Source organism: Eucyclogobius newberryi, unplaced genomic scaffold, assembly GCF_026437365.1.
Source record: "Eucyclogobius newberryi isolate DKJ021-1_F unplaced genomic scaffold, fEucNew1.0.hap1 SCAF_7, whole genome shotgun sequence".
Taxonomy (NCBI): Eukaryota; Metazoa; Chordata; class Actinopteri; order Gobiiformes; family Gobiidae; genus Eucyclogobius; species Eucyclogobius newberryi.
The window spans coordinates 34,495,233-34,507,604 of NW_027316389.1; the positions used below are offsets into that span (position 1 = coordinate 34,495,233).

The 12,372-nt window shown below is 40.5% G+C and overlaps 1 protein-coding gene across 1 annotated transcript in view; it reads left to right on the top strand.

The window, feature by feature from the left end:
- The window catches only part of LOC140348520 (voltage-dependent calcium channel subunit alpha-2/delta-1-like), an 85,891-nt gene that overhangs the window by 47,980 nt on the left and 25,539 nt on the right, over nucleotides 1-12,372 (top strand). The window contains exons 18-20 of the mRNA XM_072434452.1: nucleotides 4,135-4,216; nucleotides 9,948-10,010; nucleotides 11,735-11,838. Of these exons, the coding sequence (XP_072290553.1) occupies nucleotides 4,135-4,216; nucleotides 9,948-10,010; nucleotides 11,735-11,838 (249 nt within the window). The remainder of the gene's footprint in view (nucleotides 1-4,134; nucleotides 4,217-9,947; nucleotides 10,011-11,734; nucleotides 11,839-12,372) is intronic.

Genomic DNA, 12,372 nt, shown 5'->3' on the forward strand with positions numbered 1-12,372 from the left:
GTCTTGCCTTAATGCAAATTCCAGCTGCGTAATGTTAAGTTTTTTTTCCATAAGACGTTTAATTAAAGGTGTCAAAAGTCAGGGCTAAATGGTTATGGGCCAGAACTAACCATCATAAGATAAATCACCAGAATCATGGATGTTATACAAATCGGTTTGTGGTTGAAGTCTGTGAAAAGGTGTGATGAAGGCTGTAGTGGTACACATGGGGTTGTAATGGTACATGTGGGGTTGTAATGGTACATGTGGGGCTGTAATTGTACATGTGGGGTTGTAATGGTACACGTGGGGCTGTAATGGTACATGTGGGGCTGTAATGGTACACGTGGGGCTGTAATGGTACATGTGGGGCTGTAATGGTACACGTGGGGATGTAATGGTACACGTGGGGTTGTAATGGTACATGTGGGGCTGTAATGGTACACGTGGGGTTGTAATGGTACATGTGGGGCTGTAATGGTACACGTGGGGCTGTAATGGTACACGTGGGGATGTAATGGTACACGTGGGGTTGTAATGGTACATGTGGGGCTGTAATGGTACACGTGGGGTTGTAATGGTACATGTGGGGTTCTAATGGTACACGTGGGGTTGTAATGGTACATGTGGGGCTGTAATGGTACACGTGGGGCTGTAATGGTACATGTGGGGATGTAATGGTACATGTGGGGCTGTAATGGTACACGTGGGGCTGTAATGGTACATGTGGGGTTGTAATGGTACACATGGGGTTGTAATGGTACATGTGGGGCTGTAATGGTACACATGGGGTTGTAATGGTACACATGGGGTTGTAATGGTACATGTGGGGCTGTAATTGTACACGTGGGGTTGTAATGGTACATGTGGGGCTGTAATTGTACATGTGGGGGATGTAATGGTACACGTGGGGCTGTAAAGGTACATGTGGGGCTGTAATGGTACACGTGGGGGATGTAATGGTACACGTGGGGCTGTAAAGGTACATGTGGGGTTGTAATGGTACATGTGGGGCTGTAATGGTACACATGGGGTTGTAATGGTACATGTGGGGCTGTAATGGTACACATGGGGTTGTAATGGTACATGTGGGGTTCTAATGGTACATGTGGGGCTGTAGTGGTACACATGGGGTTGTAATGGTACATGTGGGGTTGTAATGGTACATGTGGGGTTGTAATGGTACATGTGGGGCTGTAGTGGTACACATGGGGTTGTAATTGTACACATGGGGTTGTAATGGTACCTGTGGGGTTCTAATGGTACATGTGGGGCTGTAGTGGTACACATGGGGTTGTAATGGTACATGTGGGGTTGTAATGGTACATGTGGGGCTGTAATGGTGCATGTGGGGTTGTAATGGTACACATGGGGTTGTAATGGTACATGTGGGGTTGTAATGGTACATGTGGGGCTGTAATGGTACATGTGGGGCTGTAATGGTACATGTGGGGATGTAATGGAACAAGTGGGGCTGTAATGGTACACGTGGGGGTTGTAATGGTACACATGGGGTTGTAATGGTACATGTGGGGCTGTAATGGTGCATGTGGGGCTGTAATGGTACATGTGGGGCTGTAATGGTACATGTGGGGTTGTAATGGTACACATGGGGTTGTAATGGTACATGTGGGGTTGTAATGGTACATGTGGGGCTGTAATGGTACATGTGGGGCTGTAATGGTACATGTGGGGATGTAATGGAACAAGTGGGGCTGTAATGGTACACGTGGGGCTGTAATGGTACATGTGGGGCTGTAATGGTACATGTGGGGCTGTAATGGTACATGTGGGGATGTAATGGAACAAGTGGGGCTGTAATGGTACACGTGGGGGTTGTAATGGTACACATGGGGTTGTAATGGTACACGTGGGGTTATAATGCAATGGCAAAGGCATCAGTCCTCACCAACCACTTACATAGCCTTTTAGCATCAGCTGTTTCTTCTTATCGATCCACGGCATTCGCACCAAGACGCAAAATATTATATTTCCAGTGCATAATGCTTCTAACACTATTCAAACCCAATGCATTACATAAAGAGATGTGATAATGTGGAGTAGAAGCACATAGAAGCTAAATAAATGCAGAAATAGCGGAGGAGAAACCAAAAGTTATGTCTCTTACTAAACCTCTTTTTGAGCATTTCCACGATTGGCCGTAAAAAGATGAGAATATTTCAGGTATGACCTCTAGTGACACACACAGCTCCTGCCCATACTCCTGCTCCTTATGAAAAATGTCCTATATATCCATCTTAGTGCGCAGACACTGTGCTTTCAATGTAATCATTCACTGTTCCTTTAGTTGTATCAAACAGTGAGCAATTGCATGGTTTATTAAGCATGATTTGAATTACCATATTTAATAAGATAAGATGAACTTCATATGATTTTAAAGCGGGAGAATATTTGTCAAAACAAAGGATCCAACTCTATCGACTGAAATGTGTTTTAGTTACTATGAAAGCCTAATTCAGCGCATCAGGGTGTGTTTGTTGTTAGTATACAGTAGTATACTGTCTGCAGAGCGGCGGCGCAGTCAAATGGCCCAGCAGTTTCAGGAACCACGGCACTGCCATATAGCCTCATGGCTAACCCTAACCTTAACCCTAACCCTGACCCTGACCCTAACCCTAACCCTGACCCTAACCTTAACCCTGACCCTAACCTTAACCCTGACCCTAACCTTAACCTTAACCCTAACCTTAACCCTGACCCTGAACCTAACCTTAACCCTGACCCTAACTTAACCCTGACCCTAACCTTAACCTTAACCCTAACCCTAACCTTAACCCTAACCCTGACCCTGACCCTAACCTTAACCTTAACCCTGACCCTAACCTTAACCCTGACCCTAACCCTAACCCTGACCCTAACCTTAACCTTAACCCTGACCCTAACCTTAACCCTGACCCTAACCTTAACCCTGACCCTAACCTTAACCCTGACCCTAACCCTAACCCTAACCCTAACCTTAACCCTAACCTTAACCCTAACCCTGACCCTAACCTTAACCCTAACCCTGACCCTAACCTTAACCCTAACCCTGACCCTAACCTTAACCCTGACCCTAACCCTAACCCTAACCCTAACCCTAACCCTAACCTTAACCTTAACCCTAACCTTAACCCTAACCTTAACCCTAACCTTAACCCTGACCCTAACCTTAACCCTGACCCTAACCCTAACCCTAACCCTAACCTTAACCCTAACCTTAACCCTGACCCTAACCTTAACCCTGACCCTAACCCTAACCCTAACCCTAACCTTAACCTTAACCCTAACCTTAACCCTGACCCTAACCCTAACCCTAACCCTAACCCTAACCTTAACCTTAACCCTAACCTTAACCCTAACCTTAACCCTAAAGTTAACCCGGCGCGGTCTAAAACGGCGCGGTCAAATAGCGCAGCAGTTTCAGGAGCCGCGGCACAAAATAACATGGCAGCCGCGGGGCTCTGTAGACACTTCTTTTATGTGTTATTTAAGGATTTTTATTTTCAACACATTTTACCAACGCAATGTCTTTTTTAAAGGATAAAATACTTATTCCAACTTTTTTCTGTCCTGAAAATGTACCAAAAAATACTGAACCAACGCCTCCCAATACCTTACATTCTCATTTTAGCATTCCGTTACTCCCCAAAACATAAAACAAATCATTTCCTGCTATTTTTCCCTTGGTTTATCCGGACTAAAGATTTGGCCGACCACATCTGCTGTTCCTCGCACTACAATGTACACATGCGTATGATTTATCACGCAGTTCTCGTACTCTTAGTGCAACCTTGGGAGTAAATCCACAGAATTTACCTAATAATTTATGAAAACACCATAGACTTGCTTCTAGTTTCCCCAGATTAAAACAGCCAGCTTGTGAATGCACTTTTATTTGAGTGGTTTTAATAGTTTGGATATATATTTCCTCTTTTAAATTATTTGTTTAATGATTTAAAAATGATATATTTTAGGTTTGATTTGAAGTAAAAAGCGTCTTATTTTAGTTTTCCTCATCAATTAAAAAAAATAAAAATACATTGAGAAAATGCTTCAGGGATAAGGAGAACATGCAAACTCTACATATTATTTTTGCAGTGTGAGTTGACATAGTTGGTTGTTGTGTTTGAAGTATTTGTCTTTGTTTTTCTCTAGGTAATGTGTCCCTGGTGAGTCGCCTGATCCTGGACGCTGGGCTGACGGCAGAGCTGGTCAAAGTGTGGACTGAACAGAGCGTGTAAGTTTGTCAGCACTGTGTAAAGATACTTGTTTCCATATGTACTTAGGTATGTAGTCATACTGTGTACAGTATATGGGCTCGATAGATTCAAACAGACAATTTCCACTTTTAAAACAGCCAGAAATATTTCAGCTTAATCTCAACCAGGCCTGTTTTTGTTCTGATTGACTTGTGACCAATCATAACACACTGCTTTTTATGGTCACTGTAGCAGTCAACTTAACTAACTAAGGTGGTCAAATGTATAGAAAATCAGTCGCTGTTTGAATTAGTATTGTAACTCATTTCTATAATAAATAAAATCACATGTACAGGACAAAATATTTTAACCGTTTCGAATGATCTTGAGCTTTATCAGAACTAGTATTGTTAATGTTAAAAAAATAATATTTAGTAATCAAAATGTCAGTCTATGGTCTAAAACCTTGACCTAAAAATATTGTTTTTTTAGTTTTGGCCGGGGTGCAATTCACACTCCAGAGCGACTTGTATGTGATATTATTCGTTATTTTCACACTGGCAACAGCATTTCACATGTTGATTATTTTCACACTGTCAACCGCAAGAAGACGCTCTCGTCTCTAAGCAACGCAGAAGCCTCCGGAGTTGGCGGAGTTGTTGGCAGAGTTGAATTCAATGGATTTAGTGATTTGGGGTAATACTGATGCTTTGGTAAACTTGTTAGCATGTTCTTTATGCTATATTTATCTGAATAACTGTTAATATGTTACGTTACCATACTAGATACTTACCACAGTTCTGTCTGTGCGTCATGTAGCTGAAGGTGTTAGCGTTAGCATACGTACACCTATTCACCATGTTCTTTATTCTGTTATTATTTTAAACTACATTTCAAGATTAAATCTGTTCTTGGTCTTGGATTTGATCAAATCTTACTGTGCATTTTTTTGGCTGGTGCAACTTATATTCCGGAGCGACTTATAGTCCAAAAACTGCGGTACATTCCTTCATATCGAAAACTTCTCGTGTTTGACTGTGAACTGTCCAGGCTGATGAAAGTTGTTCACACCCTCTTTAGCACTGCCAACAGATTGCATGAAAAAACACAACAATAATTACAACAGTGTGTGTTTTTTAGCGCCGTGCCTGCTCTAATCTAAACACATCTTCACATGCAACGCTATGGATCTGGTTAGCATTAGCACGTATCGCAATCGAAACAAAAGAATGCTACTACAGAAACGATTTGTCTTCAGCCCTGTTGTTGCATAACGCAGAGACGCAATTATAATGTAGTATAGGGGAGCAACAAATGTTTTTAAAAGTGTCCGAGAGGTTACGCAAAGTTATATATGACTTTGCTTGAACTGGCTGTAAATACAGATCATAGAAATTATTTCAAGATGATCCTTCGAATTACAAATTTGATTAAATTCTCATGTGTGCCAGCAGGGGACTTTTTATACAAATTCAAATTCTTCTTACCTCCAGTCACAGCCTGCTATCTTTGCCTCTCAACCAATCATCTCACAGCTCCTTGCTATCGTCTGGTCATTTCTGTCACGACCCTGGTTCTCCCTCATCTCCACCACAGCAGCAGAACCATCAGCCCCCTCTGCTTTCCCATCTCTTCCTCTCCAACCCCAGTGTCTCATATAGAAAGTTATTATTCCATTTCAAAACTTGACTATCATAAAACAGTAAAACTATTAAAGAGTAAAAAAGTTACCTGTTAAAGTGGTTGTAGCCAAATAATGTCCATGTAGTTGAGAACAAATACAGTACAGTAAAAGCAGCTGATCGTGTCGAAATAAGACCACGGTGTGCTGTCCGCATCTTATTATAAAGCGTTTTTAGCCTCGGTAAACCAGTAAATGCGCTGTTAGCATGCTAGTTGGTGGTAGCTTTAAAGTGATTGGTCTGGTCTTTGAAAGTTGTAAAACACGCTTAAAAAGTCAACGCTGGTGAATAATTAGGATGCTAGGAATGCGGCAGGAAAGTGAGGAATATTGTACTGCTGAGAAGTGTAAAAAAAATCAGGTACAGTATATTTAATGACCTTGATGATTTTTTATTTATTTTTTTCTGAGTGGGGGAGGGTTACTAGAACATCTATATACAACTAGTACAACCCATTTTTCAGCCCATGCCGCTCTGTTTGGCAGGAGCTGTGGCGTTACCTGATTTTCACATTGTCAATCAAAATTATGAAAAACACAGTCCTGCCATCCTAATTATACACATTTGCTGTGTACAACCAGCATGCTAACAACACAATTCAGGACTTTCATTAAAATTATACAAAAATGAATACATTCTACATATAAAATGAATGTGGCCAAACTGGCGGATAATATTTTTCACCCGGTGCAGCTCTTTAAAATCCGCCCAATTCCACGGATAAACAGTGAACCGGGTAACATGCGGCAACGCTAATGAACTAACATTCTAACAGCGCACCAGCGTTATTTCCTGGTTCGTTGTTGATAAACGCTTCATAAACATTATGCAGACAGCACACAGCAGACTTATATTGACCCTAGGAACTGCGTATACATTATATCTCTACATTATTTTTTACTGGTACTGTCCCTTTTAATTTTGCAATCTAGGACCAGAATCTTGGTCAGGAAAGTAGCTAGCTAGAGCATTGGCTGAACTCTGACCTTGAAACCTTCTTGTTGTGAGGCGAGAGCACAAACCACTCTACCACGTCTTTCCCAAAGCCTTGAGATAAAGCAGCCTCGTTCACAGCAGAGGTTTTATTCACTTGGCAGCACAAATGCTAGGTGTGCAGCCTTTTAGCGCTCCTCTGTGTAATAGGATTTCGCTGACTTAGGAGCATTACAAAGAACCACTAATGAGAACAACAGGTTTAGTCCTCTCAGAGTGAAAAATACAGGAGCAAATCCTACTGTCACTGCACGCACAAGGAGGATTCTATGCCCGCGCTTTTATTATGCTAAATAACACAGGCCGCAGAGCATAATTGATCATTTTTTTGTTTTTACTTGTTAATAAAAATTGCAAATAGTTGTTATCTTCTAAATTTAACTAAATGCACTAATTGGGACATTTTTGTAGCGTTTTTGTAGTACAATCAATTTTGAGCTCTAGAGGGTCGAATAAATAACCTGATTACACCCCACAGATTCATTCTGCTATATTTTTGTTATTTGAAAAAGGGGTTTACTGGTTTATTCTGTTTTAGAGTTTATGCCTAAAAGAAGTTTCAATATGATCATTTATCATGATATTTTATCATATATTTTATCATTTTTTGCCTGAAATGTTTCATAGTATGGCATTAAGCTTATATAACTTGCATTACATTTATGGGTGCACGGTGGCAGAGCGATTAGGGTTAGCGACCATGGGTTGGATTCCCAGGCCAGACCAACATGATCTCTCTGGGTGAAGCCTGCATTGTGGGTTCTCTGCGTTCTCCGGTTTCCTCCCACCGTCACATGCATGAGTGAGGTAAACTAGTGACTCTAAATGGCCCCTAGTGAATGAATGTGAGAGTGAATATTTTCTGTGTCTATATAGCTGCCCCTGTCCAGCACATAAGGCCCAAACTCACTGGGATAGGCTCCAGTCACCCGCGACCTCTAACGGGAACAAGCGGTAGAACATGAATGAACTTGCATTTATGCGTTTAAGATGTTTTTGTTGCTCTTATCTTATCTTAAAAATATTGTGTTTTCCAGACTATACTATTTTCATAGTTTTGGCCGGGTGCGACATACTCCATATTATTTGTTATTTTCTCACTGGCAACCCGCAAGAGGACGCTTTAGGCCAGTGGTCCCGAAACTACGGCCCACGGGCCACATCTGGCCCGTTGAGCCTTTCAATCGGCCCGCCAAGCTTGTCCAAGTTATATTTAAAAAAATTAATTATTATTATTTCATTTTTTTTTTGCCGTAGGCTTTATTAGACAGTAGATGGAATGAGGAAAAAAAGGAAGGATTCAAACTCACGATACTGTGGCTGGCCGTTCATTTTACCTTTCGCCTGTACATTTCCCCAAGAGATGGCCACTGTTCCCTCTAAGCTGCGTGCCAGCGCAGCTGCGCACTGCTCGCACATATGCTCGCACATAGTGCACTGCTCGCACATAGTGCACTGCTATAGTGCACTGCGCGCACAAGAAAATCGATGGCGCGCAGAAAATAAAATTCACCACAAACGGCCACCGGGGCCAATCAAGCAGGAAGCACAAGTGTTTGACACTGAAGAAGACTCTTGTGGACAGTAGAAGACAGTAGATAATTAATCATTATTTAATGCATTTGGAAAACAATTTGTACATTGAGCCTTGCATTTGTTGCTTTGTCACAAGTTACTGGTCAAATCTTGCCTGTAATTTATAGTAATTCATTAGTTCACACAAACACACCATATTTTCCTGGCCCGGCCCCTCGGCCAAATTTTAGAACCCAATGTGGCCCTCGAGTCAAAAAGTTTGGGGACCACTGCTCTAGGCTCTAAGCGACACAGAAGAAGAATCAGCACTTCCTCTACCTTCGAAGTTTGCAGAATTGTTTAGAAGTGACACAGAGGAAGAAGAATTCAATGGATTTAGTGATTTGGGGTAAAACTGATGCTTTGGTAAACTTGTTAGCATGTTCTTTATGCTATAGTTATCTGAACTGTTCATATGTTACATTAACATACCAGACACTTACCACAGTTTGTTGTCTGTGCGTCATGTAGCTGAAGGTGTTAGCGTTAGCATCCGTACACCTATTCACCATGTTCTTTAATCTGTTATTATTTTAAATTATATTTCAAGATGAAATGTCTGTTCTAGGTCTTGGATTTTATAAAATAAATTTCCCCAGAAATGCAACTTATACTCCAGTGCGTCTTATATATGTTTTTTTCTTCTCTATTATGCATTTTAAACTTGAAAAACATGCATTCTTACTGTGAGATGGCTCGCCTTTCCACAGATCTGGCTTGTAACTTGGCCTGGTGGTTTAATGCACACATTTGGAAAATACCTCAGAGCACAACGTAAACATAGCCTAGAGGATGATACCACCAGGACCTGGGGGATACCATATAATTTCATTATATCTTCATTAAGAACACAGGGGCGGACACATGTTCCATAGCTCAGACAATAAAAATAACATATTAAGAATACTGTAAATACGCTACAATTATGTCAAAATATTGTAAGTATTATAATATTAATGCTACTACACAGTTGTACACATCACAAATATTACTCACCTGTGTGTTTATTTTTTAATGCCCATCAAGCTTCCCCCTTATGGAAAAAAAAAAACAGAACAACATCTCTCCCAGAAATTGTAAAATACTAAAGCCCTAAAGGAGGAACATGTTTTCATTTCAAAACATTTTAACATTTTAAAACTTTATCTAACACTCAAGTTCCACAAATTCATCAACATACAACATTATAAAGACTCCACAAATCATCTATCAAATGAAAAACCCATTGTAATAACCAACATCAGTAACAAACCGATGAATAATTAACATATTTTCCTCACTGCGCATCTGGTATAAATTATTATATGCTATTTATGTTGTTTTATTAAGTTTAGTTTTTCTTTTTTCTTCCATGTTACTAACAAAATTAATGTTCGAGTTCTATAAATAAGTTTAATGCCATACTGCGGAACATGTCATCTTATCTTATGTCAGACACAACACCATTTAGACCTTCAGATGGCAGACCCTTAGAACTACCTTCAATTTCACTGTGTTCTTTTGCTTCTTTGTTTTGCAGAGACGGAGTGGTGGCCAGGTTTGTGGCCACGGATGGAGGGATCACCAGAGTCTTTCCAAAAAGGTACTCTCTCCCCCTCTTTTCTCCCCTTCTCTCCCACTATAACCCCTCTCTCATTCCATCGTCCCTCTCGGTTACAAATGACCCCCGGATCTGCATGTCTTAAGTGTGGGATGTGAATGGATCCTGACTGTGTAACGCTCTTAGGCCGAGCTGGAGTTTTGGCTGGCCCTCTCAGCTGCTCCTCGGGGGCCGGTCCAAAAGCATGTTGGATTAGAGTCTTGTAGCACAAATCCGCGGAGCCTGCCAGGGACCACTACGGCCCACGGGTCAAGGCTGAAGATGCTAGCTAACATTACAGTCACGTTCCTGTGTGTCGCTTTTACCAGAAATACTGCGGTTGGTTTGGGCAGTGATGTAAAGAATACTTCATTCCTTATGGACAATTTGACAAGTTAAATATTGTATGACAAACAAGTGAAGTAACAGTTTTCATTCCTGTGCAGACAACATACCACCCTCTGTCCGCTGTTTGTCGTTTGAATGGAATGTTCCACAGTATGACATTAAGTGTGCCATTTAATTTATCTACATGAGTTATATAGAATTATAGGACAGTGTTTTTTATTGCTATTTTATTTTTTTATTAGAACATAGATAAACAAAAACAACAACAGAAGGGAAAAAAATCTAAAAACCACAAAGAACGAGTTGGACCAAGTAGAACATAAGGCAAGTAAAAGAATAAATCAGAAAATAGTGAAAGTGGCATCAGAAAAAAAATACAAAAGAAGAATTAGATCATATTAAGTTCTGAAAAATTGTCCCATTTTGTCCGTTATTTTTTTAAAGTCCTGAGGTTATTTTTTTCCATTGTGCCTCTGACAGTTGAACGACTCATGGAACTAAACTAGGCAGATAAGTTTTACATATTTGAAATTTTGCTAAAAATGATAAAACATTTAATCTCAGAACAGCTAATTTTTTAGATCTATAATTTCACTTCCTGTTTGTAATATATCACATACTAGAACATTACCCAGCAAGCAGAGAACAAAACTCATCTAATGTCAATTTGTTTTATTTAACAAATAAAAATATATGACAGCTACTTTATTTTGTTGGATTATCGTTTATAGGGATCAAAAAAGTTGTTTCTTTTGTGTAAATTCCTCATAAACTTTGTCTGGAATGAGTGTCCCTCATGTGATGTCACTTCCTGTAATTTTCGACTGATTTTATAAAATTGTCTCCAAAAATACCTGCTCGATTGGTATAATAGGTAATAAAGCCAACGTTACAAAATCGTAAAAACCTGTCATAGGCACTTTAATCGTCGTGGAATTCTTATTCTTATTCTTACTGTGACCATTGACAAAACATTTCAATTAATGTCCACAAATCTCTTTTTCAATGGTGACCCGGGCCAAGCTCACATCATAAACTATTTACACATTTGCATTGAAATAAAAACATGTAATTTAATGTAAATGAATCAATGCAAGATAGATGAATTTAATGACACACAGTGGAACATTACTGGCAAAGCAATACCATGCATGCTAGCAGGTCCTGTTATAGAGACAGGCTCATGATTTCAGCTACAGCGTTAGCACTACGGCGGGACATCTCGACAAACAGCCCTACACGATGACATCACCAGGCCGTGCTAGTGTGAGACTCATAAAAGTCCTGGTTCCAGTTCTGCTGGAACACACACTGTAACACATGGCTACCGTATCATCAGTGTGATCCATTTTTCATACCTTGACATTTGTGTTTTTCAGCGCGGGGGCAGAGTGGTTAGAGAACCCAGAACCATACGAATGCAGCTCATACAAGAGAGCCCTGGACAACGAAAGCTATATTTTTACTGCTCCCATTTATAATGGTATGTACTGGAACCAGTGTATTATGGACCACAGGTGCACAAGACGCATTGGTGAATGGATGAACTTTGGTGCTAAGATTCTGGCAGATGCACCGTATATAACCTCTATGGATTAGATTTGCTTGGAACAAAACATCTGAGACCTAGACACTGGTGTTGAGGAGGTGAAGCGAAGCTGAGGAGGCTGATGCTTCTGCTGCTGAGGGGGAGAAATGGGTTACAACTGCTGAAACAAACAGGAAATAGAGTGAGAGAGAGTGCCTTATAAGAATATGTTGAGCTAATACTGATGCCAATGTTGAGTGGCTTCAGAAATATAAATATAAATCTTGTCAAGGTGTGGTTTTACTGCTGTGTACTCTCTGTAACCCTTGAACTTTGATCCAGGCTGCCTCCATTAGCTTTTTCTAAAAATGCTAGCTCCGCAACTTTATTGTAGGGATTGCAAAATAAAATCAGCGACTAAATTCTCCAGGTTCTGGGCTTTAAAATGAGTATGGCAGGTATATGTGGGCGGAGCCTAATGGTTCAATT